The sequence below is a fragment of the Heliangelus exortis genome, chromosome 9, assembly GCF_036169615.1.
Source record: "Heliangelus exortis chromosome 9, bHelExo1.hap1, whole genome shotgun sequence".
Taxonomy (NCBI): domain Eukaryota; kingdom Metazoa; phylum Chordata; class Aves; order Apodiformes; family Trochilidae; genus Heliangelus; species Heliangelus exortis.
The window spans coordinates 17,772,804-17,799,675 of NC_092430.1; the positions used below are offsets into that span (position 1 = coordinate 17,772,804).

General features: G+C 42.3%; 1 protein-coding gene across 9 annotated transcripts in view; it reads right to left on the bottom strand.

Moving 5' to 3' along the window:
• The window catches only part of SENP5 (SUMO specific peptidase 5), a 169,327-nt gene that overhangs the window by 105,267 nt on the left and 37,188 nt on the right, over positions 1-26,872 (bottom strand). For 3 of the 9 annotated variants that reach the window (XM_071752557.1, XM_071752558.1, XM_071752563.1), the window contains exons 1-7: positions 17,889-17,935; positions 10,302-11,877; positions 6,785-6,890; positions 6,490-6,637; positions 5,809-5,856; positions 3,848-3,925; positions 1,070-1,207 (exon numbers count right to left, since the gene is read on the bottom strand). In XM_071752557.1, coding sequence (XP_071608658.1) covers positions 1,070-1,207; positions 3,848-3,925; positions 5,809-5,856; positions 6,490-6,637; positions 6,785-6,890; positions 10,302-11,256 — 1,473 coding nt within the window. In that variant the 5' untranslated portion in view covers positions 11,257-11,877; positions 17,889-17,935. Of the gene's footprint in view, positions 1-1,069; positions 1,208-3,847; positions 3,926-5,808; positions 5,857-6,489; positions 6,638-6,784; positions 6,891-10,301; positions 11,878-14,218; positions 14,291-17,888; positions 18,031-22,794; positions 22,928-26,872 lie in introns of those variants that run through there. The other 6 variants (XR_011727524.1, XM_071752556.1, XM_071752559.1 and 3 more) reach the window with 6 other exon arrangements.

Sequence of the window (26,872 nt, forward strand, 5' to 3'; positions counted from 1 at the left end):
CACTCCAGCACACTAATATTCACCTCACTCGCTGGATCACAGTGAAGCCTTGGGTATCAGTCCCCCTTCCCATGGAAAGGGTGGGAATAAGTGTTTGTCATGTTTGTGAGACATTTAAGTGGAAATGCCTGGCCAGCTGGGACAGGCTGCATCACAAGACTGCAGGATAGACTGCTGGGCAGCTGAGAGGGAACCCTGGTTAATGCTGTGAGCTCAGAAGCTGGAGAGCATGAGGTCTCTTACTCCCAGAACAAACATTAGCTTCATCCTCAGCAAATGCCAGCAGGAAACTAGCATCTTCATTCAGAAGTCCTAACTGAGAACTCTCCTGGGTACAATAATTACTACTCTTCCGTAAGCCAACAACTACACACAGTCAAAAGTAGAGGCCTCCTGCATCAAGCAAGCAATTAAGTTGACAAAATTAGCTTATGTAAGAGGGTCATTACAATTTGCTAGTCCCAGCAAAAATTTCCTGGCTGCTTTTTACTATGAAAACCAATAGTTTAACTCCAGTGTTCAGGTTATAGCTTTGAAAAGTTGCTGGGTTATAGTCAGAGATACACACTGCCTGGACCAGTGAAGAGGAAAAAGGCAACGTGGTGTTAGCAGCACAGTAACATGCAAACCCCACTGAGCAGCACTACAGCATCTTCAGTCTGTTCTCTCACAAAGGCAACTGACCCCAAAAAGAATCACAGTTTATCATTTCCTAAGCACAAGTCCTTAGCTGTTGAAGGAACTGCCTTCACTCTCCCTCTGGCTAGTCTGCTTCCCTATGGCACTTGCCTTTGCATCCTGCTTTCTGTGGGAGTCACAAGACAGAGCCACCAAAGGTGTGCTGATTACATGGTCAAGCTAATTAGGCAACAGGCAATCTGACCTCAACTCCAAGCCCTGGTGTGACCCTCGAGGTCTGTGCTTCAGACTCCTCAGCGGGACAAGCTGATTCTCATTTCATACACAGCAGGACAACAATAGACATTTAACATTTCTGTCTGAACAGAAAAAAGTGGTGGCTTGTTTAAGAAAACAGTTCAAACTGCAGACACACAGTTGTCACTCTTACCTCTACACAAAACTTAAAATGAATGCCTTGGGAATCATAAAATGAAATAATCCGACTGGGGATGTTCACAGTAATGAGGGACCAGTGGACTTCCAGGTGAATAGGAATCAACAAGAGAGTCTTTTTGAACAAGTCCACCTGGCAAGAATAAGAATATGCATTAGAGACAATTTCACAGGCACAACATTGAAAAATAAGAGATTAACTGTATCTAAGCCTTTTCTCCACCACTCTTTAACTGAAGTCTTCTTTTTCATTCTCCCCTCCTACAAAAAGTTTCTCGTGTTTATCTCATAGATCACACTATTAGCAGGCATAAAAACACAGAAACATTCCAGAAAGCAGCTAGGGAGCAATGTACAGCACCAGAGCTGGATACCACCGTATTTGTGGTGTTACAATTTAACACCTTCATCAAATCAGGATTTCTTAAATGATGATGGTAATACAATCAAGCTTCAATTTGGGTTAGGTACATATCTTCAGTAATGACACTCCTGTACCATGAACACCATTGATTTCCATCAGAGCTGCATCACAGAGAGGTGAGAGATGAAGCAGCTGTGATTACAAACACCCCACACAACCAGCAAGCTGCTGCAGACTGACTTCCTCTGCTGTAACACAGACTTTGTGACTGTCAGAGGAAGACAAGGAAGGACAGCACGATGCTTTGGTGAGCAGAGGAAGAGATCGGGTGAGAAGACAGAACAGATTCATCCTTTCTTGAACTCTACTTTGTAGCAGATGTACTGTGGTCACAGGCAAGCAAACAAGGGAGCGGGTCTTAAAGTACAGAACAAGTAGATCAGATACAACACCCCCAGTGTCTCTGTGGCAGATGAGCACTCATGCTTTTGGAAGCGAGTCAAGCCAGGGCCTTTCATGATCCTCCTTCTCCCAGCTCCTCTTGGAATGGCTGTCTAATTGCTAGGGTTCTGGTGGTACAGTCCAGAAAATAAGCAAAAATAGAATACTGAACTAAATGAACTCATCCTGTGGGAAGATTTCTATGCTGCTTTTTTTTTTTAAGCACTGTGCAATTTGTACAGTACATAATTGCTGTGCTACTGGTAAAGGCAGGTCGTTTATAGGAAAGAAGAGTGTATTTTGTGAGTAACAGTGGGAAGCTGAAGGTACAAAGAGGTCTGAGCATTCTAAGCAGTTATCAGCCAAGCCTTGTTTACAGCAGTACTTTGACTGTCATAGGCATTGATGATCCCTGCTCCCACCTACAGAAACTGCTTCCTGACCAGATTACAACACACTCACTACACAACGAACAATCCATCATTCTTGGAGAGAAGCAAAGAGATGTCAGCTAGCTGAACCCACAAAGGAAAAATGGAATAAGATAAATGAAATACACTTTCTGTGATGTCCAGCCATACCAGAGCCAGGCTAAACTCAAAGGTCCCCATGGGACCCCTCTTGTGGGACTGCTGCAGGCGTGCAAACTTGAAGCAGAGGACTGGAAAGCAGCAGCCAAAGCCTAGAAGGGGCTTTAGTTAAGATCTGACATACACAAAAAATGCTGGCAACCTAGATTTGCTTCACCAATACAGTGAAGAGTCAACTGCCTGACACGACAGCAGGTCAGAGCAGGAATGCCAATCTGAGCTGAGGACAGAAGGGACAGACTTGAACCACTGCAGCTAGATGCAGAAGAGCATGTCCTTCTAGGCTCTGGCCTCCTGTATCACTGAAGAACACATTTATAAAACCTGATAAAATACTCCGGTGTGTCTGAAAAGGAGAAACAAGTTCCCCAGTTCCCCTTAACTGCATAGTGCAGGATGAAGCAATGTAGTGAGTGCTTCCAACAGAAATTGCTCAGTTCTCATCCTTGCTTTAGAGATTCTTTCGAAATTTCAGTGTAAATGTCTAAACAACTGTTCTGCTCTTTATCTGGTCCCTCCTCAGCAGCAACAGGAATAGAGGTTCTGCTTTCAGAATCTATATTCACTTTTGGTGTTTTTGCAAAACTTGGGCTGCTGGAGAAAAAGAACATTAAAAAAAAAATCTGGGAATATTAAGCACCAATATTCAGTCTCTCTTTAAAGAGATTTTAATAAATTATATGAACAGATTTTGTATTCGGATAATGAGCTCATCTCTAGCATTTCACAGATGTGGGTTATTTAAGTGCTTCTGCATAAAGATCATACATTCAAACATGGCCCTTGATTAGTCTTGCCTCATCTCCCATATTAGAAAGGATAAATGTCCACAGGAAAAAAAAAAAAAAGCACTGATCTTTGTATTAGCTACCTCAGAAAATACTACAGCCCATGAGCTGGCACAAGTTCTGGAAAGAGGTGAATCCTGTTCTTATCATGTAAATAACAGTTTGGCTTATTACTATGGGTCTCTAATTTCTGTTTTCTAGTATCTGTATGTGTTACTTAGGATTTTATCAAACCCCAGCAATTTAAGATAAAAGGAAGAAGGAGAATTAAGTCTGCTCTTCTGTAGATTAGCGTACCCGGTACTACCAGGAGCAGAAAGAGACATTTCTTGGAGCTAAATAAGCAGCTTGCATGAACATTTACACAAGATAGAGACTGCCACTGAAAATGAAGCCATTCAAGTGCATTTTCACAACATAACCATATTAACTTGAATAGTGCCACCTTACTAGTTTTATTAACCACTCCCCACTTTGTATAGCTCCTTTGAAAACCCATCCTTTGCAGATACCACATTGTAACCCAGTTTTAAGTTAGTGATTCAAACCATCCCAAAGGAACCAGAGCACTGATGACAGTTAAAGGATACCTTTTTAGTCCATCGTTTTACCCCATTATATCCTTTGGTTACCAGCTGTCTATGAAAAAAGCTGTTAAAGAAATGAACCTAGAAAAGAGAGAGAGGAGAAATGAGCACAGAAATTCTCATACACAGTCTCTTCCCTTCCCCCAGCATAATTTATACAAAACAGCTTGCAATAACGCAGTATTTAATGCAGGTTTAGAAAAAGAAATCCAGTAGGGACAAACAGAGGCTTTGCCAAGCCCAAACTATTGCTGTTCTTCAGCAAGCAAATAAAGCAGGGCTTATTTCCTTATAATACATTATGTAAGCCACTGCAGCATTTATATTTACCCTTTTGTATCTCTAGGTATATCACATTTAATTTTTTCTTGGGGACAGACTTGGAAGAAAAAGCAAGGAGTTACAGATTTTGCTGGTTTTCTCAGGGGTTACAGAAGGGAGCACTAGACTGGCAAAGTAAGTATGATGGAGAAGGGACTAACTTCTGGGTTTAGTTGCTGGAAACTCCAAGACTCAAAAAAACTAAGCTATTGATCAAAACAGTTACAAGATCTAACAACACAGTCATTTATATTCAACAACTATGACCAGCTCCAAATAATCTGCTATTTATAAGCATTTTTAGGTGACATCACATCCATTTTGCAGTTAAAAACCTACATTTATGGAAAAAAATGTAAGCTTATGTTAAAAAAAAAATTATTTAGCTCAAAGTTAACACTGTTATTCCTTGTGCTTAGCTTCTTGCAATTACAGGAATAGATTAATACAAGTGGAAATCTGCAACATCTGTTTTTAATAAATTTGCCAGTGTAGAGGTGGTAGAAGGCTTATTACTTGAAAAAAAAAAGTTAGAAAACTCGGCATCTGAAAACACAGTCTAACATCCATTAGCTATGCCAACAGACTTCAAAATCACATTCTGAGATACCAGCACAAAATCTCCCATGAGTACTTCAATTATGCACTATGAAGAAAAAGCAGACACAAGCAAACAGATACAATCTCCAATACCAGAACCCTAGCACACACTCAGGAAGTACAGAGAATACTAATGAAGAATCACCATCACCACCAATCAAAGCAACACCGCTCGCTCTTCTGTGCTTGAAGATTAAGAGTTATGTTCTGCAGAGCTCATCTGAAAATGGCTTTGTTTGGTTCTTCCTTTGTGGTTTCACCTGAAAATTGTTCGGCTCAACTAGTAAACAGATGGCTTTTTATAATTGCCACTGCTGCAAATTTAGTCACAGAAGGGGGAGTGTTTCTTGATTATTTTTATATTCCCTTTATTTTTTTCATGCAGTTAGTGTGGTTGAAAAACAGTAAGAATTCTGTTGGTGCAAAGCAAACCAAAGAGGGTCCTGCAGAGTCAATACCTCTGAGGAACCAGAGCTGAGGCAGCTCTGCATTGATTCACATCCCCCAGGCATGGGGGGATGCAGTTTGAGCTGAGTTACAGCCCCAAAGCTGCAGGGTGGGCAGATGGACGAGTGCAAGCAGCACAAGTGCATGGTTCAGGTGCTACCATTCATGGTGTGTCATCTCAGCAGAAATCCATCTTCATCAGATATTTCAGCTGAGACACAAGACTTGGTGAGTATGGCTAAAGCACGTAAGAAGCAGATAAGCTGGAGACAGAAACCACTTTGGGGAAAGAGGAGAGTGGGATGGGTGAAACCAAGGCACCTGTCTTCTACAGGCACATCAGTAATATCAGGCTATCACAGGGACAACCTGCAGAGCTAACCCAGTAAGTTCTGCAACAAGAGCAATAGCACTGAAAACTGTATTTTAGCACAGGAAAGGAAGAAAATTTGAGCAGCAGACAGCAACATGTTATAAGAGAACCACTCAGAACATCACTGAGCTAAATCTCAATTCTGTATCTGAAATATTTAATGTTTAACTCTTCTCTCTCAATCTGTCATTATGTACATCTGTATAATAACAAAACCCCTCACCTTTTCAGGGACTGCATCCATTATAAGTTCACCATACATGTTAATTATCTGTAAGAGTAAGTAAATATTTGAATATTAACAACATACTTTTGTTAAATCCAAATTCATAACTTTGCATCAAACACAGGACCCTTCACACTAAAAACAGAAGTAAGAAGCTGAGCAATAATAGTAAAATTTTGTTGTAGTCTGAAGGACAAGCACTCCAGAACTAATAGTGGTCAGTCCAGAGAGAGACTGTAACTGTGTGCTCAAAGTCTGCCTCAATTTGAAAAGCAGTTTAATTCAATTTAGCTCTATTGGTGCATGCCCTGGGCATTAGAGCTTTCTTGCTTTTTTGGCTGTGGGCCACAGTCTGCTTCTTCACTCTGCTGTTCTTGAAATCTGCTCAAGCTTGGGGATGGGGGGAGATGCTAAGACCTGTACGGGTAACCACTATTTTCTCAGAATAGTGCAACATCATTTCTTCAGAAGGAAACAGTTTAGTTGTGACACCTCCTATTTCCAGACATGTAACCATTATTATTGCACCTGCCATTGTAAAAGTTGCTCACCACTTCTTTAAGTTCTCAACTGTAAAGTAAGGATAACCCACCAATACAGCAGAAGGTTAACAACTGAAATCCTAATATAAAGGAGCTAAAAAGGGGTAAGGAAGAACAAACACCAAGCATTTCTGACCTGGTCATTCAGCCAGTTCTGGCCTTCCAGCGTAGCTAAATCATCCATATCTAGCATGTGCTTATTATAGAAGACCCGGAAATTGCAAGTGGAAGTTTTTGGATGTTTTTCCCGATACTTCATGATTTCCCTGGTGATAAAAGGCTTTCTAAAAGAGGAATGAAAAGGTAGAGGGAAAAAAAAAAAGTCAAGGTCATATCAAATGGACTTCTGTTAGGTGTTAGATGTGGAGCATGCAGTAGCAATGCAAGGAATTTGTCGTTTAGAAAGTCTAGAATTTTATACTGCTACACACCTGTGTGAGAAATCTTCATTAAAGACTTCTTTTAATCTTCCCATGACATCTTTTTCACAAAGTGGAACTAAACTGCCATATTTCTTCATAACTTCATCTAGGAATCCTTTAAATACACCAGAAAAATTAAAGTGCAAACATGTAAAATAACCTCCAATTTCATTAGTCCAAAAAGGCAGTCATTTCTTCCAAGTACAAGAAGCGATCACTCCGCACCAACCTAACACACAGCACCAACCACACCTGGCAAGTATGTGTACAGCAAAACTAAGCTCAAACTGGCATCATTAAACAAAAGTAGGGGTAGGAGAAAGGACAAACAAAACAACAACAAAACAACAACCAAGAATCTGATCACTCAGCTTTAGAGGGAAAGATCAGACACCATTCTTGCCACATCTATATACAATCAGCATCAAATTACACTAATGCTATGAGAATATGCCTCCTGACTCTTTCAGTTAAATAATCTTAAATAATTTTACTGCAGCATGGAAAGCCATCAACATTCTGCAACAATCCTCACTGAAACCTTCACTGAACTGTATCTTGCTCTTACAGTATGCAAAATTATTAGCCCCAAATAGAAGCAGCCCTGGCTGGCAGAGTGTTATCAGACTGTTCAGTTTCTCTGCTGCCACCATAGGAAATGGAAGACACCAAACATAGGAAATGGAAGACACCAAACAGACATTCAGCAAGTTGAACTCATTTACCCTTGTACCCTAGGGATGGCATTTAATGTGACACAGCCAGCCATGTCAGTCTACCATGGCCTGGGAAAGCACTGAGCAATTGTAACACCACAAACAAAAGATATTAACTAGGAAATAATAAAGAGATGAATGCTGCAGGAATAAAAAAAAACTAGGAAACAGGTTTGTGGTGTTTTTTTTTTCCTCAGACACAAGACTGGAACACTGGAGACATAAATCCCACCCAAGCATCCAAAACCACTTTGAGAATGAAAGAGAATGGAAAACAGGATTTCAACACTTGCTAGTGAATAAGAGAAAAAGACCAAGTTGTTCAGCTTCCTGAAAATCAATTTTCAAATGCAGCTGAAAACATGTGTTCTGTGTACAGAAAGCTGGATCTAAGATCAGAGAGCAGGGAAATTGCAATAACCCAAACTGCCCAACTCTTCTCAAGCTTGGGAACGAAGGCAGACAGTATTGCTAGACAGTGCAGTATATGCTTAGCTTTCTGCTTACTAAAGCCTTGCCAGTATGTCCTGGAAACACTTAAAGATCAGGATAGGATGAAGCAAGATGAGACAAATATCTGATAGAAAAAAGTGCCAGAAGAACAGAGGAAAAATAGTAAAGAAAGGAGACCAAGAACAAAACATAAAGAGAATAGAAAAGGAGTGAAGATTGAACAAGAACAACACCTGGATGTGCAACAGAAGGAAGAGGGATTGATGAGAGAGATCAGACAAGAAAGTATTCTTCATGGGATGATAACCTTCCTCATAACTCTGCCACTCACTTGCCTAACAATTTTTCTCTCTTAAAACTTAGTAGACTGTGACAAGAAGGGTATTTCTCACTCTGGTTAGTTAGTATTGCAGATAGGTGATGCATGGGACTCAAGTGTACCTTTTTCTAATATATGCAATTTTTAAAAGCTGTTTATTCTTATACACATGGGAAGGTTTTTTCCTGCAGTTACAGCTAAGAGTACTAGAGCTCCAAGACACCTATACCTCGACTATAACCTCAAGGTGAAAAATACAAAGCTCAGACCTGGTGCAGGATTACACACCCATACCATTCAGGATGTATCATGGAGCTCTGCTTGATACCTAACAGGGCATCAGAATGCACTAAATATTACAGCCTACTAACATCCCAGTTCAGCTGCTGCAGAGAAATTCAAGAAAGTATCCCTAACACTTACCTCTTTTTCATGTATCCACCCCAGGAACTCTTTCTCTTAGCAGTATTTTTTACAGTACAGTTAATTAACAATACTCCTACACAGACAACTATTCCTGTACACAGTTATACTGAAATTAAAATTATTTTAAACAGCTTTTTAGCTGAGAAAAGTTGTAAGTGCTATATTATCCATATGAATGTGTATGTAGTGTATACTTTGCTTCAAAACTCAGACAGGAACCCTCTGTTCTGAAAAAATCAGCAACTGTCATGCAAAAGTTAGGTACGTATTCTCTTAAAAATGTGGGAAAGTACATTTTATGTTTTGGTTTTTTTTTTAAACATTTTTCAGGCCTCCCACAAACAGGAAGATGACTGCCTACCAGACCACAAAATTTTAACCATTACCACCCTGATACAATCCTGGTTCTTGATGGCTGCAGAAGGACTACATCCTTTTTTGTACTGGACAAACTAAAATTCCACTGTTGAAATGGTCAGTGGTACCACCATTTCTCCTGAGTTCTCTCACAGTACCTGGTCCTGGCTGGATCATGTAAAGCCAGCCATAAAGAAACACATCCCACACTAACTTGCAAATAAAGATGTGGAACGTTAAATAATTTTTTGGAGTTCAGTGTCTCCTTCAGCTTTGCAATTGATTTCCTATAGCAAAATGCAAAGCACAAAAAGGAGGGCAAAAAAATCAGAGCATGCCAAACCTCAAAAAAAACCCCTTTAACATCAGTTGACATCAGCTTCACGTTGTAAGAATCTATGAAGCAAATTTCTCCAAAGGAAGACTTCAGTTATCAGAACACCACTAAACCTGAATGTTAGATTCTGGTACTAGGTGGCACAACGTGCTAGTTTGCTGCTCCCTACTATGAGTACAGTATGCTGCTATACATAAATAAGACACCAATTACTATTTTTATCATCTTCCTCTTTAGAGAGACTATCAAATACTGCATGCTCAGCACTGAGTGAAAAAAAATACCCAAAGCCTTTTTGCTGAACCTTTGGTAAGATTAGTCTTGCATTTTTAAAAAATAGTAAGGTTCATCAAGTCTATTTTATGAACAAACTTAGAGAAAACCAAGTGTCAGTGAAGACAATTTGACTTTTAAAGTATGAAACTAATTAAGTGGCAGTTTCAGTCTAAGAGCAAGGGGAGAGAGGATATGACTGCAAGGAAGTATTAGAACATTAAAGATTTTTAAAAATCAAGTTAAGAGTAGTAATTGTGAGCCATTTAAAATATTGGAAGTTTTAACCCCATACCATCCTCTGAAACCACATGGTAAAAGACATTTTAAAAAAGACATTTAAAATGTCTATCCACCATTTTCCAGTAAGATTCCAATTAAACAACATCGTTTTCTCTAAAACAGAAACAGAGGCATCATTCAACTATCCCTCAAAATGGCTTGTTAGCTGAACATTGATTTGTCTTTCCTTCATGCAGCTCTCCACTTGGCAGCCTCATTTCATCAAGTGTTATGCTAAGCAGCCTTTACAATTCATAGTAAGAAACCATTTTAATAAAGGAATTAATGCAAAATGTAAACTCCATGATACATCCAGCAGTTTTCAGGAACTCCTGAAAGCCCTAAGAGATGTAAAAGGTATACCACAAAGCCACGTTGCCAACTGCTCATCAGCCACCCGGGAAGGTTTCTGACTGTTCCTTTTGCCTCCCTTCCGAGTTCCTGATTTTAGTCCTGTGCTTTCTGGTGAAGGCTCCTCAAGAGGACTTTTACAATAGGGGTGATCTAGTAACTTTGCACTAAAAATGTCCAGGTTTAAGGAGCCCTCTACTTCCATTTGGCTAGAGCTGTCCTCATTTTGTGCCAGCTCCACGGATAAAGGTCCGTTTGCAAAATGATCATTGACATCAGAATCCTGCAAGGAGGATTGCAACAGTACCATTCCATCTACACCCATAACTTCATTAGATTCTGCATCATCTTGACTTGAAACATCAATTTCTTTTCCTGTCACGGAGACAACAATATCAGAGCAATGATCCTCTGCCACAGCCCCGTTGGTCTCCACCTCATGCAAGGCCTCTGCCTCTGGAGAAGCTCTGGCATGTAGTTCTGGTGGGACAGCATCTGCACTGCCATCCTGCCCTCTGGATTCTGGCTCCTTAGAAGATGTCTCAGCACACAGCAGTGTGTCCCGTGAATGGCAGATCTCAGATGCACATGTTTCATTCTCCTCACCTACAGATTTGGGTGTATTATTGTTCATATCTGATAAGCTGCACTGGTTCAAAAGACGGTTACTTTTAGATTTCCAGTAGGAAAGCCAGTTACACAATCCACTTTCAAAATCTTGGAGAGTCTCTTGATGGTCCCTCGTAACTTTCTTCACCCACCTTCGCTTGATTTTTCCCAATTTGAAGGTTTTGCCTCTTGATCGAAATTCTGGGGATTTTATAATTCTATACCGAAACCTAACCATAGAAAGTTTCTTATGCATCATAAATAAAGATCTCTTTTTTACAGTATGATGGTTAAATTTGGACCGCTTTATAGTTGTCAAGGGGCCACAAGTTCCATTCCACTCCCTTTGCAACAGCATTTCCTTTTATAGTTGTTTAAAACTACTAGGACTGTGTTGCCCTCATTATTATTGCTCTTTTCCCCACTATATACAAAACCCTTTTTCTTTACAGGTAAGACAGCACCATAAGGCGAACCACATCAGACATAATGGATATTGCCAGAGATGCTGTTAAGAACAGTAACAGTTTCAAATTCTTCATTCAAGGGACGTCCACTCTGAAAGGATTCATTGTTGAGTTTTCTTACTGCTTCCCAGATGCACTTTCAGCTTTGTGACAGGGACAGGATCTTTTTGCTCTCTGTAGCTTTGTGAGGAAAGCTGTATTGTTCAACAGAAGGTTTTTGATAAGTTTCTGCATTTAGAGGCACATCAGGAGCCCACCTGCTTTGGAGCTCAAGTGGCTTCCTTCTGCACTGCAGTCTTCTGTACAGTTTACTGTGATTTAAGCTCACAATTAGCTGTGCACTCTGTCTTTTCTTCTTAGCTAGGAAAAATTGCTTTTGGAAGCAGTATTTCCCAAGGTCCCCAAATCCAGAGGTCCATTTTTTACACTGGGCCAGCAACCGACTTCTTTTCCAAAGCAAACGTCTTCTATGGTTTTTCATTTTCCTGCTGCATTATGATCTTGAAAACCAGCTGAAAGAATAAGGGAAATTAATTCAGAGTTATCTGGACTACAACATAATAGCAAAACACTAAGGCACATTCCTCAGGCAACATGCCTATCTAGAATCCCACCCATCCTCCAAACACAATCCCATGTTCCCTGGGACATTCTCACCACCACCAAAACAAAAAGAAGCAATAGTCACAATGGCTCAGTGCATGACCAGGCTCTTCTTATTTATCTCCCCTTGAGGTAAAGCAATAAACAGGCAGCTAATCCCCACCCAGCCCACACTCCCAATATGCAATTTCTGACTCTCTAGCCTGAGGTTAAATCTCCCTCAATACCCCTGTTAGCAAACACGGTTAACTATCTTGCCTCAAAAGGCTTTTGAAAAACAAAACTTTGAAGTCCAAGTTAGTCAACAAGTGTGTGCAGGTATCTCACTCCATCAGCATTGTACACATCTTATTCTTGTGCAACAGAAGTTAGCAGGCACTCTGAAGATTAGCAAGCACTCTGAAGACACTTCACATGCTCACACAGATTTTTGCCTTAAAGGAACAGCAATGCACATACTGCCACAGAAATTCTGATGCTCTGACTACATAAAGAATGACACAGCTTGCTCTGTGAAGTGGTTCCTCTATATTTACAGCAACAATTCACTCCACACATAAACACCACCATCAGCTTCTACTATCAGTGTTTATCTTTGCATTCACAAAGCAGTATGAATGCAGGACACCAGTTAATCATCTTTAAAATCTTTTTACCCAGTAAAAAAAATGCATCTCAAAGGATATATCTCACTCTAGATATATCTCACTCTAGACAAGTGTTAAAGCCTGCATAGTAATATCTATTAATCATCACTACATAACTAAAAAAATAATTCAAAGGTAGAAGAATCCAGAAACACAAGAAGACATCAGACACACACACAACACGTTTCACACAAATTACCCCAGTCTCAACAAGTACATCATGCCCTGTATTTTACAACAGTTTGTATTGTTCTCAAGTTCAGAAATAGACTTTCTCGCCTTCCTTTAATCAACTGATTCTGACTTACAGGCTACTGTAAGGAATTTTCTCTTAGCACACCTGTCCCAAGCATTACGAGTTAGCAGCATCTAGCTGAAAATAAGACCCAAAAGAATGGCAATAGATTAAAAATTTGTCTTTAGAGGCAAATGCAAATAATTGCTTGCAAAAACATTTGATGCCAGACTTAAGAAGCTCTGCATTTATTTTTTTTTTGTCTGTGTGGATGGGGTAAGATGGGAGTAGAAATGCATAAAGAACGAATGAAGAACATAATTTAACATTCAGCTAAGGTATTCTTACCATACAGAAAACAGCCCAGAGTTTACTACCTGCAATGTAATGTGGATACCTCCAGTGACAGAGATGTGCAAGACAGCACAGCTTAACAGTACAAGCACTGCAACAGGGTCTAGCTCTTTAGCAACCCTGTTACTCACCACTCAACTTGATTATCATAAAAATCAGGACATAGTATCTCCTCATGCCAGTTTTCTCATCCTTGGTCTTCTAGCACATGCCTACCCCTCTACACTAGATCCAGTCTATGCCTGCTTTTACACTACAGACTACAGATCTGGCTTATTATGTATACTATCTACAAACTTTTCTTGAATGGTCCCAGTAAACATCAGCCAAACCAGTCTTGCTGAGACTACTTATTCCAGCCAAACTTCCATCCAGGTAAAATAAATCCAGAAAAATCACAGTGTTCTCAAGAGCCACGTATACAAGGGGCTCCTGCCAACACAGCCAGTTCTGGAAAGAGCACAGCATAGCAAAGATTTCACTGCTTCTGAGGGTCCCAGAAACACATGCATTCACCCCAATGTAACTGTGCAATATACCTCTCAGTTTCTGAGAGCTCTCCTGAACAATCTGGAGTCATTGCTTTTCTCCTCACTCTCATACAGAAGTCCAGAAGCATCTCCTCTGAAGGCACTGTTCAGCCCTGGCAGCAGGACCTGCCATGCTGGGGAATTACCCAGGAGCAGGAGTGCCTACAGCTGCCATTGTTTCACCCAGAGCAGACTGAGCTACTGATCACAGTGAGAAAAATCACTGAACTAGATTCTAGCAAAGATAAGTTCCTGACAACAACAAAAAAACCTGCGGCAAACCTGAACTGAGAGACAAGGGTGGTGCCACAGTTTCAATGCAACCAATTGCAACAGAAACTGAAATCAGTCCTTCTGCCCCAGTGTCATGAAATCCAGCTTCTTAAATTGCAACAAAGGAATGTTTTGGGAAAGCTGTTCTGCTTACCTCTTCTGCTTCATTTTCAACTTATGTCATTTAAAAATGCTTCATAGTGCAACTTACAGAATTAAAAAACAGGTAATGTTTGTGATACCAAATTCTACACATTGGAACTTTTTTTCTGCTCCAGTAAGTTTCTCCTTAAAACAGGAAAAAAAAAAATCTGAGTCATTTAATCCAAGAAAACATTTTCTGCCCTCCCCTCTCCCTTTTCAGACAGCATCGATTTTGAGTCTGGATTCCTTTGAAGCAAAGGCCTCCAAGGAGCAGTTAATCCTAGTCCTAGGAGCTGAAATAGTTCACTTTTCCAATAGCAGTATTACTTTGAGTGACAAAAGATAATCCATACGCAAATATTTAATTAAAGGTGCTTCTCGAAGAACTTTTTTTCCACCAGAGTACTGCTGGTTTTACTCAGCAACAAAAATCAGCAAAGCAAAAGGACAGGTTAAAAACGCACTTCTAGAAAATTAACTGAAGTGATCAACGGAAGCACCACCCAAGGTTTGAGAACCTGGAGAGAAAGTCACGTATTTGCCACATACATGGGCACAGATTAAAAACCTCTGAAGTTGAAGAACCTGCACCAGTAAGAGTCTTTTGGCTGGTACAAGCCACACCTCAACTGCACAGGGATGCTGCCAAGGCTACACCAACAAACTCTTAAACCCAGGAAAGCCCAAGATCTACACCTCCCAAAGACTACAAGCGAGAGGAATTTACTGTCACTCATCCTCACCCTTCAGCTGTGCTTGACATACCATCTTATTAAATACTAAAAATCACAATCTCTTTTGCACTGGACAGAGGCAACCTCAAACTGCTCTGCAATGATGGCAGGTTCAGGTTATAAATTTTCTTTGGACTCTTAAGCGTCTAAAAACATATTTGGAAGCCACTCAGTTTTTAGAATAAAGGCTTATCCCGAGCGCTCTGGGCTAAGTTACAAGCAAGCATGACTTTGTGTCAACTTGACATAAAACTGGCCTGAAATTCACTGAACACCTACACAAGAGGAATAGAGGAATGTGAGGCCCTTGATCCTCTACTGATCAAAAAAGTCAGTGCAGATACATGCTACATTTTCCATAAAGCAATTAGCAGCTCGGTCCATCTGCAGTTACATGGCTGCAGCTTTTGCTACCTTCAGTGAAATTAAGTACTGGAAAAGGAACTACACTTTCACATCTTTCACCAACTCTAAGCCTATTATAGTCTAACCACTAATTAATACTTGGCAGTCCTATTAATTTTTTGTAACTGAAAAGCATAGAAAAGGGAAAGGCAGTCCAAGCCAACGCTGCTGACAGGGTTCTAGCCAAATGGTTTCAGTTGACACCTGAAGCATCAGACCACAGAAACCTTCTCTCCACGCACATGCAGAACAAACCCAAAGCACTGCAGCAGCACAGCCACCTCATACTTAGATCACCACAAGCTATCCATGGCTGCAGCCCACCAGCCAGCAGATCCAGAGACACACGCAGCTGGTGAGGAATTCAAATACAACTCACTTGCCAACTCCTAGGTTTCTTTTATTTTCTTTTTTTCCCTTCAGACTGCCTGTATTGTAATAGCGCTATTCAAAATATAAAAGCAGCTTGTTTTGAAGAGAATCAGTAATGTAAATAAAGCAAATAGCCTTGGGAGCATGGATGGTCTTTTGTGGCCAGGAGTAATTCAAGCACCTCCTGCCCCCATGGGAGGCAGTGGTTCTTGCCACACCCAGCGAGTCCAACCTCTCAAGGACAGAAGATAAGCCGGAAAGAGAAAACAAGCCTGAGGTTAGCTAGCTGAGATACACTGTGCAAGATACTCTCCCTCCCCCAGCTGCCATCCAAAATTGGAAAGCGAGAGAGGAAGCTGGGGAAGGGTGTCTCTCTTCAAACCACCGCGTGGCCAGAACTAAGCTGATAAGGTCAGGAAGTCTGAAATGATTCAATTAGCACATGCAGAAATAAGGAAGGTTGGCAGCACTGGGAACCATCTCCTCTTCGCTGATTTTTCTGACCTACCCAGCACAGTTCTGTGAACTGGTAACCAAGTATCTTGTCCCAGAGGTGTAACAAGCCCTGGGGAAAGGCACTTTTAACACCCCATAATGTATAAACACAAGACCACAGAGAAATGGTCAGAGTCCAAAGTGACCAATTCATGGGAACAGAGAAGGGCACACAGCTGACGACCTCAGTTATCACATAGCAAAGTTTAAACTTACTTTAGTCTCTTCCCTTTTCTGACTAGAGCTTCCAGGAACTAACTCACAGTCTCACCCAGTTGGCTACACACCTGCTAAATTTATTTCTGGCAAGGTGATTATAATTTACTCACTATTATGATTTACATCCTCCTTTAGGCTAAACTAGATTAGTGGAGATATGCATAGCAGATAAAACAGCATTTAAAAAAAAATGCTGTCACAAATCAACGACGAAACAGAAAAAATCCTAGATTAAAGAGCCCAAGGTTACTTTTGTACAAGTAAGGCATAAGGACATAAATAATTTCTAATCTTCAGGCTTTAGACTGATTTTAATGAAGTATCACTCAAGCTTTGTTCCTTCTTTGCTGAATATCTCAGCAATGCAGAAGCATGGAAGTAGCTGAAGCAAAGTCTATCAGACTTTGCTGTCCAAACACCATGAAGGGAACAGAAACTGAAATTTCAGTGAAGGTCCTTGCACACATCTGGGACCAAGGGTTCCCTCCGATGTTTCCTAAAGGCTTTCCTTAAGACACAGCATTACTTCCACAAGTATTAAACATGTATTCCTGAAGCTTTGAAAAATTATTTCCCTATTTGTGTTAGTGATACACACACAGATAAGCAAACGTGAGGCAACCACCTGGGCTGGAACAACCTTAGTCTGGAGATGGTTTTAGGAAGAGTGTGTTAGTTCAATCCAGTCCTCAGCTGGGGAACACAGCTCTGCTGCTCCTGCCCCACAGCTTGGCACCTCACGGGTGACAGCCGCCCCTGCTGAATTCCAAGCCTCTGCCCGACCAGCCCAGACCAGTTGGGAAGGGTTTGGGAGGGGGAGAGAGGGGGAGGAGGAAGCAGCATTGGAGGAGATAAAGCCCTCTCCTTACACAGCAGAGACGACTCAAGAGGCAAAGAATGGTGGTTAAGAGCCCTATAACAGTCTTGCAACTGAAAATCCCTTTCTACAGGTGCCCCGGTCCATCAAGGCCTTAATTCTCCCAGACCTGTAATTATGGAAAATCTACCCGTGTCCCAAGGAGGGGCTGGCACTGGAAGCCTCCGCACTGCTCCAATTTTTCCCCAGACTTGCTATGCCCGCTAGCCCGGTCAAAGCCTTGTGCCAAGGCCGGGAACCGAGCACCAACACCGGTCGCCAGCGCCCACAGAGTGGGCAGGAGGCCGGAGGGCAGGGAGGGCCGAGAGGCAGCACTGCGACCAGCGGCTCCCGCGGCCTCCGCCCGCCCGCGGCTCCGCGCTGACACCACTGACAAGGACGGGCGGCCGCTCTCCCGCCACCGGGGACGGGACGAACCCGGGCGAGTGAAGGCTGAGCGCTGCCGCAGGGAGCTGCGGGCGGGCACCGCCTCCTGCTCCCCCGGCCGGCACGAGGGGACCCCAGCCGGAGCCTCCCGGCAGCGGGGGCCCCGGCGGCCGCTGGCCAGGCCGCGCTGCCCCACACCCGCGGGGAGAGCACATGGCCGGCCGGGGCCTCCGCCCGCCGCTGCTCGGGCCCTCCACTCCCCGCCTCACCTCTGCCCACCGGCGCCGCCCGACTCCCCCCCGGCCGCCGCCAGGGCCGCGCTCCGCCCCCTCCGCACGCCGGGCCCGATCGTTCTGCGCCGGCGCCGCCGCGTCAGCCCCGCGACCGGGCGGGGGCAGCGGGACTGCGCCTGCGTCTGGCCGGGGAGCGGGGCTGGCGGCGACCGGGGGCAGGGCCTGCCCCTCCGGCCCTTCTCTTCCGGGAGGCCGGGGTAAGGCGTCCGCTGTGGGTTTGCCGGGAGGGCGCAAAGGCGGAACGGGTCCCACTGGCGCCGTGGTTGCTGGGCAGCGGCTTCGCCCCGCCCCGGCTCAGGGTCACCCTTCCCGGCATGAGGGAGCCTGCGGGCTGCCTTTACCCCAGCTGCACACCAGCCGTGAGGAATTTAAAAAACAGCCTGACTTCTGGAAAGGGACTTTTGACGCGGGCGTGTAGTGATAGGACACACATTTCAAACTCAAGGAGGTTAGCCTTACATTAGGTATTAGGGCGAAATTATTTACTATGAGGGTGGCGAGACACTGAAAGAGGTTGCCCAGAAAAGCTGTGATGCTCTGTCCCTGAAAGCGTTAAAGGCCAGGTTGGATGGGGTTTTGATCACCACCTGATCTAGATGGAGGTGTTCCTGCCCATGTGCAGGGATTAGAACTAGATGATCTGTAAGGTCCCTTCCAATCCAAACCATTATCTGATTCTATGATTAGTTAATAGTTTGGTATGTGGGTGTGTTTCTATAAAAATCCCAAACTGAAAAATACTGTTGTTGCCTTGGCTTCAGCAGCCTGAACAAACTGCTCCTCCAACCAGAGTGGCAGGCAGGGCTGTCCAGCCCAACGGGGTTCCTTCTGCTGTGTGCTGTCTTTTGCTGCTCGTGTACCATCTCTGTACCCCCGTTCCTCTGCCCAAAGCATGGGGAAGAAGATACCAGCCCGTTTGTGTTGTACAGAAACATCATGCAAATGGGAAATGCTCCAAAACTGTTGCGTTTTTGTTGCTGGGTGGAGATAGGTTGTGCTTCCTCTCTCAGGGTAGCCGCTGAGAGGAGAAGCTAAAGAAAGTTCTCCTAACAATAATAATTTTAAAAATCAGCAAAGTAGGGAAGATTGGGAAACAGCCATCATCAGTTTTGATACAGCTTTGCACGAGGTGATCATGCAGTATTCATTATGCTGTGCATTCCTTCAGGAATTCCAGTAACCAGGCCATGGCTTGTGAAATGCTATAACAAAGAAATAACTTTTAAAAATAGAGGGGTAGAGAAGGCAATGGGGTGATGCAACAAACAAAAAAGCAAAGTCAGTGCTAAACTGAGAGTTGCTGGGTTTTATTTGTTTGTTTGAAAAACGTCCATCCCAGCTCTCTCATTAAATACAGTGCTTTCCTAAGCAACCATTTGTTCTTCCTGTGCAGTAAATCCAGCCAAAGATGGGCTAAGCAGTTTCAGAGCAACAGGATGAGTCCTCTGGCCTTTATGAAACATGCAGTAAACAGGGTGCACAGGGCAACGCTCTGGCCATGAAGTTAAAATGGGAGTATAATAAATGGAAAGAGGATTCCTCCCCCAACCCATCTGAGTGCTGCAGTGCTCTCTGGCTCTCTATGTAACAGCACCTCTGCACTCAAATCATGGCCTGACCCGGGCAATCATTAGTACAGTTTACAGCAGGCACTTGAGACGCATAAATGGGAGTCCAGGTCCATGAGATCCTCTTAAAAAATCATGATCTGAATTTTTGAATGTGGGGTTTTATAAGCCTTCTGGTTTTGCCTGTGAGGATCAGCCTTATCACACCTTCTTGCTTCCTCTCTGTCCACAAGGGCTAGCAGCAGATCTTTAAAAAATGGAAGCTGAGATTCTCAGATGAGTAAGATGCCTGTAAACACTGAGGCTTTATGGAATGTGTGAAAGACAGGAGACTTGTGAAATTTAATAAATAAAAAAATAAATAAAGGCCAGACTTGGCAACACTGACAGAAAGGACTGAATACCAACCACATTACTGCAACATTTTTGTGGCCAAACTTGCAGCCTCAATGTTTTAATGATGGCAGCCTTTACTGCGTTTAACAGAAGCCTGGATTTGATTCTTTCAGAATAAAAGGGCTTTTGAATGCTCTTTAAAGGCAGTTTCCTGACTTCATTGATCGCTGACACAAACACCAGAACTAAATCTCCTACATCTTGAGCTAAAGCAACAATCCCATTAATTTGGACAGCACTGGGCTTGTACAGGAAGCAGTTGCTGGAAGAGAACATGTAGCATGAGCTGAACCAGTTGGCTGCTCTATGTCTCATGTCGCCAAGCAAGAACAGGGCCAAGGTAAATCTCCATATAACCGTGTTTTATTTGGAGGCTGCTAACAGCCAGTCTGAATTCACAAAAGAATGTGAATAGCCACATCAGGAAACACAGCAAAAGATTATTCAAACTGGCAGGATTTAAGAAAGAAAATTAAATTTGTTCTTTGTTGTCCCTGCCTATTTTTCCACTTGTGAATAGGAGTAAAATTAAGGATTGCTTGCACGTTCCTTCACATAGCTTCAAGTTGTGGTGTAAAGACTATACTGGCATTAATATCTGTACATCTCAGCACACACTTGTCAATAAATACTTTGAAAAGACTGTTGTTAAATTGCAACAAAGTAAAAAAGCTTTAAAAAAGGTACATTCAGAGCAGGTGAACTCTAACCTGAACCCAATTATAGCCGATGGAGCATGGCTGCTCCTTGGCCCATGCTTCAGGAAGTTTGAAGTTTCTCTGGGATGTAAGAAACCCAGTGACGTTAATCCTTTTATATCACAGCAATATAAGGGGTGGGAAAGAAGCAGTAATGCAACAGAGATACTCTGGGATCCTCTGAGAGGAAACATCCCCACTACATGTGTGTTAACATCCACATTATGCTGCATCGCAAGCTCCTGGAATTAACCTCTCTGTATCTGGCATTTCAGGACAGAGCTTCACCCCACAGTGGCCACCAGCACTTGCCAGCTGGAGGCTACTGCCTCTCTAGCCCAGGCTGCAGGGCAGAGAACACTTTTGTTCCCTGACCACTTTGTATGCAAGTCAGAATAGCTTGGGCCACCTTCATGAGTGGCTTATGTGAAGATGTTCAGCATTGTGCTGAAGGATGAAGAGCTGCACAGCTCTGCTGTGGGACTGATGACTGCCCTCACATGGGTGGGAGCACTAAAGTCCCAAGCGATTCTTGCTGCTTGCAAAACAGACTGAGTGCTTCTCAGATCTCACTCCATAGGACACCCACTCGGCTGCTTCCCTGCCCTGCAGGCGTGTTTTGAAAACAAGCAGATTGAAATCAACAGGCCCCAGATGTAACTGTGAAAAGGACTGTGGAAGTGAAAGAAAGGCACCCCTAAAGTAGTGTTTAGCTTTGGACTTGGATAGTCCGTAATTACATATTGCTGTATGTCTGCACAGACCAGAGCTCACTGAGACCATGCACAGGCTATATTTAAACCAGCTACTCCAGGTACCACAGGCAGTATCGTCTGGCACCAGGACAGTGCAGGCTGCAGAGCTCACTTGTGAAACTGAGCAAATATGCAGGTGAACGTGCTCTGTAGCGCACCAGGGCTGCTATTCAGCCAGGTAATTTAAAACTAGTTCTAGGTGTGTTTCCACATGCTTAGTTAGGTAAGAAAAACAGGTGGGGAAATTTCTTGCCTCCAGTTGCTATTTTTCACTCTTGTATCTCTGTTCCCTCCTACTGTCCCTTGAGGTGTGCCAGTACTGTTATCTGTAAAGCTCCCTGGAGACTGAATTTTTAAATTTATTCACATGGGAAGAAGGAGAAAAAAATAAAATAAACAACAACAACAACAACAACAAAAATAATTAAAAAACAATAGCCAAGAGGTTTTTTTTCCTCTGGAATTGTACAGGGACCACTGGAGTCAGGGATGGAGTCAAGGCTGGAAGGTGAAGCAGGAATCCAATTAGATACCAGCAAAAATATACATGGAACCATGATCTGAGAATGCCTTGTCACTGCTTTTGTAGTGACAACTCTTAAACATGCATAAATTATTTTAGTCCAAATGGTGCTACAGAAAGGATAAATGTGGTCTCTTCCAGCCAGCTGCCAGTATCCGTCATTAAAACATGTTGGTTTTCTTCTTTCTCAGTGACATGCATGGGGCAAGATCTGGAAAAAGGCTGCCTCCTGGGAGCACTATTGATGCACAGCATCCTACTGCTACATTTTGTCTTTTGCTTGACAGCCAGATGTGGGACTTTCTCTTGGAAGTGTGCTGCCTTTCATTCATGTTGGATTGCGGGGGTTATTTAATCAGAAACAAAAGAGTGAAATAGGATAAGAAATAATTTATAAGCAAGACAAATCTGTCATTGCAATTCTGAAAACTTTAAAGAAAAAGAGTTAAAAACTTCCTGCAGCAGAGATTTGATTATCAGCTTCCCCAAATGACACTATTCCTGTAATTCCCAAACTCCTTTAAAATCCATGTAAATGTAAACTCTCACAGTCATATTAGAGATTCCTGTGCAGAGCTGAACCCTAGGTGAATAACCAATCTCAATAGCTGGAAGCATCACTTGCTAGCATTTTAAAGTTATCCAGGTGTGGCTGGCCCATGGCTATTCCCTGTAAGCACTTCAATCTGACAAATGTTGAAGATTTAAGCACCCAGATCATCGCTGATGGCTGAGACTAAAAAGGGGAAAACAGGGTTCATTAGAGGATTCAACGTTATTTTTAGTATAAAAAAAAAACTATGAAAACTTAACCAAAGCAAAACCTCTACAATGTTATGGGAGTTGAGCTAGCACCAAGAAACATTAGGGATCCTACTGTACTAAAGTTTACTGTGGTATTAACCAAAACTGGCAATGTAAAACAGAGAAATCCAGTCTGACCTGGCTGCTCTGACTTCTGAAATGAACAGCAAAGCACATGTTCCTCCACTGGCAATCCATCCCATCTGTATTAGAAGAGGACTCTCTGGGTGAAGAAGCCTCTCCTTCTCCGTTCATTATGGACAGAGTCTCCTACAAGTTAAAGTTGAGGGAGAAGAACCTTTAGTGAAGAACAGTTTCTTCCCTAACTAATAATGAAAGGCAATGGAGAGATATCCCAACATCTCAATATCCCAACAGACTGCAAATTGTAGCCTCTGATAGCATCTAAGGCAGGTATTTACCCTCATGCACTACACAGTCACTGGCAGAGCCCAGCCAACCTCTGTAGCCAGACAATCTGCTTTTTAAAATTAGAAATTCATCTCTCTCCTGTACTGTGAGCATTTTCTTGCATTCTGAAAACATTATGCCTATTGTTTTGAATAAAATTCTGGCACAATCTTATTTGACCTAGTTGAGATTTTTAGTGGCTTCTCATATTTCTGCACTGCAGTACTGTCAGTACAAACCTGCAATATTGTTATAAAGATCAGGGGTTCAGCTTGCTTCAAGAAGGATTACTAAACCTTCCTTGAGACTTTTATGGATAGTGAATCAAATTCTGCACTACACTTTTCTCTGAATAGGAGGGAAAGATGTTAACTTAAGCATGTTAGATTATTATTTTATTTTACATTTCTTGAGCACTTATTTGGGATTCACAAGATAATGCAATCTAGAATCTTACAAAATGCATTAATTTGGTCAATATGACCTTAAGAAGAGCCAAGCAAAGAACAACGGGTAGCTATCATGTTAAATTGAAAGAAGGATGGATTAATTAACAGGAAACAAAACCCAAACTACTGCAAATTCACCCCCACGACCTGAAGGCTGAATATGTCTTCAAGAAAGATTTTTAAAGTTAGTAAACTTATGGCTGTTGAGCACTAATTAATCTGCAGTTCTATAGGACACTTCATTTTCCCAGACTCCACTAAGGATTAATAAAAATAAATAAATGAAAGAAATCAGTACAGGAAAGACTTGAGCATCTGAGCAAAATACATGAATGGCAGCTATAATATGAACAAATAACATTTGAATGCATTTTTCACAGTACAATACCAAACTTTCTTGTAGGAAAAGCAAGGAATCTCAGAGTTTAGGACTGGGACAGCCTCATTTGGCAGCATGCTGCAATTTAGTTCCCAGCTGTTAAAAATGGAATAATAATTCCATAGCCAAGAGGGGATCCTGTGAAGCTGAACATGTTGTCGGCACTAAGCTACCAGAATTATCATGACTGAATGCACAGCCATCAAACAAGCTGGAGAGGACCTTGCAATGCTATCTGTTTTGTCTCCTTGTCTGAAGGTAGGATCAAGGTTAGTTGATTTCTGACCCTAAAATATATTTACATGTTCCCTCCCCAGTGTAGTGTCAACTCTAGATTTAATATGAGTATCTGCTTCTCAGGACTCACCTGAGTCACACTCACAAACAAACCCTACCTCCCCAGTAGTTGATTGAGATTCTTAAAGTGCAGATTCTCCTTCCTTTTATCATTAGTTAGAAGTTCTCAAACAATTTAGTCTCATTGATCTGTCAAGGCAAACATTCTGAGGAGGAACTTGAAGCAATACCTTCATCCTTTCCTCTTGTCTATTCTTCCTGGGAAGTCTTTAACTATTCTTTAACTAGCTGATGCCTTCAATATGCAAGTCCAGGTCTTTATTAAATCTTGTCCCCTTTTCTCTGAAGCTGAATGAGTTGCAGAGTCTCTGGAAGGATAAGGCCTTAGCTGCTGGAGTTCTTCAAACCATGCATCCCTTTGATCCCTTTCCCAATATGCAAAAATTACTAGAATCTCCCCTGTATTTCATTACACATAAAAAGACATGAAAGTGTAATTATTCCTTACTCATCAACAACTACCCACCAACCCTAGCTCCAAGCTAGACCATTCATTCTGGTGACTTCAAAAAATGGTTTTGAAATTTCCATTTCCAGATTGCCCTGGCAGGTATAACTGTGACTTTGCAGCCAGCTACAGCTGTGTGTGCTAATTGCTTTCCTTTAAATTATTTATGAGACAGTTCTGACTGATGAGACTCCTCACGACAGCATGTGCTAACCATTGGCAGTGGGCTCCTGAGCTGCTGGGAACCCCATCACCTGCTGAGGTGCAGAGAAGCAGCTTGTTAGCAGGCACTGTGTCCTGGCAGCCTGGCCACTGAGCTGCCAGGTCAAGCTCTACTTGCTTTCATCTCCTTTTCCAACAAATGTTCAATAGGAATGGATGTGTAAGCATTAAATCTGCCCATAGCACACACCCTTTACTTTTGGGATTAGATCAGAGAAAACTGAAGACTGGGTAATTTAGATAAAGCAGAATATTGAGTGTCAATGACCTGTGGAAAACAATCCATGTCACTAAGCAGCGCATTTCTAGCCCTGGTCCCAGATGCAGTAGGGATTCTGCAAAACACAATTAGGAAAGCTAGAAACCAATGAGCTTAAATTCACCACCCAGCAGCTTTACCAGAAAATTTTTGCAGGATACATACACTGAAAAAGAATAGAAAACACAACTATAGGTAGTAATAAATATTTATCACAAGCCACTACTTACCACTGCTTTTTCCTGGAGGGCTTATCACTGCTACCCAGCTAAAAACAACTTAAAAAGCTATGGCTAAAGGTAACCATAAGCCCTGTCAGTTAAATAAAAAATAAAAAAAATTTTAAAAAGCTTTCCAGGAACCAGTGAATTATGTCAGTATTTTTCTTTTCCTTTTCAGATATGAATAACTGATAAGGAGAAGCAGTCAGAACCAGACTGGCTAGAAGAAAAGTGTGATTTGCAGGAGCTCAACAAGGAGCAGCCAGAAGAAGGAAGCAAAGCAGCCTGTTAGAATTACTGCTCTCTATTGGTGTTTTTATTAACTTCCCAGGAGGCTATAAAGGTTGCTGGGTGAGCAGCTGATGTGACATCTTCATGAGTTTCACAGCTGTGTTTAAGAACTAAATTTAAACAGGATTCTCAGCCAAACTGTAGATGAAATTGTGCACTGGACCTTTTCCTAAGCAGTATTTTCACCCTGCACATCCCACAAATTTCAAACAATTTGAATTAACATTGTGCTTGTTTATCCTACACATGCCAGAAGATTCACGGAGTTTTCTGTACAGAAATCTACTGTCCCCAGATACAGAGGTTCAGGCAGGAAAGAGATGGTGACAAAGAGAGGCCATGCTACTCCTTGGAGGTGAGCTGGTATTTCAGAGCCAGGTCAGATATTCCAGAGCCACTCTGCTCAGTGCAGCAAACCTGAATTTGTGTGGAAGGTGTGCAGGGGACAGCACATCATAATCTGACTGTGCATAAGGTCAGGAGGAGGAAGGCAGAGCAGAATGTGCAGCTGTCCTAAGAACACCCAGAAGTTTCATGTCTCCCAGACTCCATGTCTCCCTGGCAGTGGAGAGGGCTCTCTCACCATGTCCTGTTCAGTGGGTGGCACTTGGGAGTTGCAAAAAGTGTCCCAGATCTAAATTTGCTCCTTCAAAGAGATGGGCCACATGTGGACTCATTGTACTTTCATGAAACAGCAGCCTGATGTTAAGAAAATCAGTCCCCCTTGGAAGAAGAGGATGAAGGGGGGAGGAAGCTGATTTTCCCAGCTACCCATCGCAAATGCAAAAGGAGACAGGACAGAAGGTATCTGTCTGGATCTGACACAGACTAACAGCATGGCACATAGGTAAAGCTAGGAAGTCATTCATGCCTCATTTCTCCCACCTGTAAATTATTCCTCCCCCTTCATCCCCACAGACACATCATTATGATTGCTCAATCAATTAACAGTTTAAAAGATCTCTCAGACATTCAGATGAAGTGAAAGATGTTCTTGAATTTCTGCTTCTCTGAAGTTGTGTGCATAAACACTGAATTTTGTGAATCCTTTGCTGAGTATGAAGATTTACCTCCCCTTTATGGATGGGTAAGTTAAACCAAGGAAATGTCAAAGCTTGAAATGTCAAAGCACACATTCTGATAAACAGCCTTAAGTTTCACTTTCTGAGTGCTGAGCTA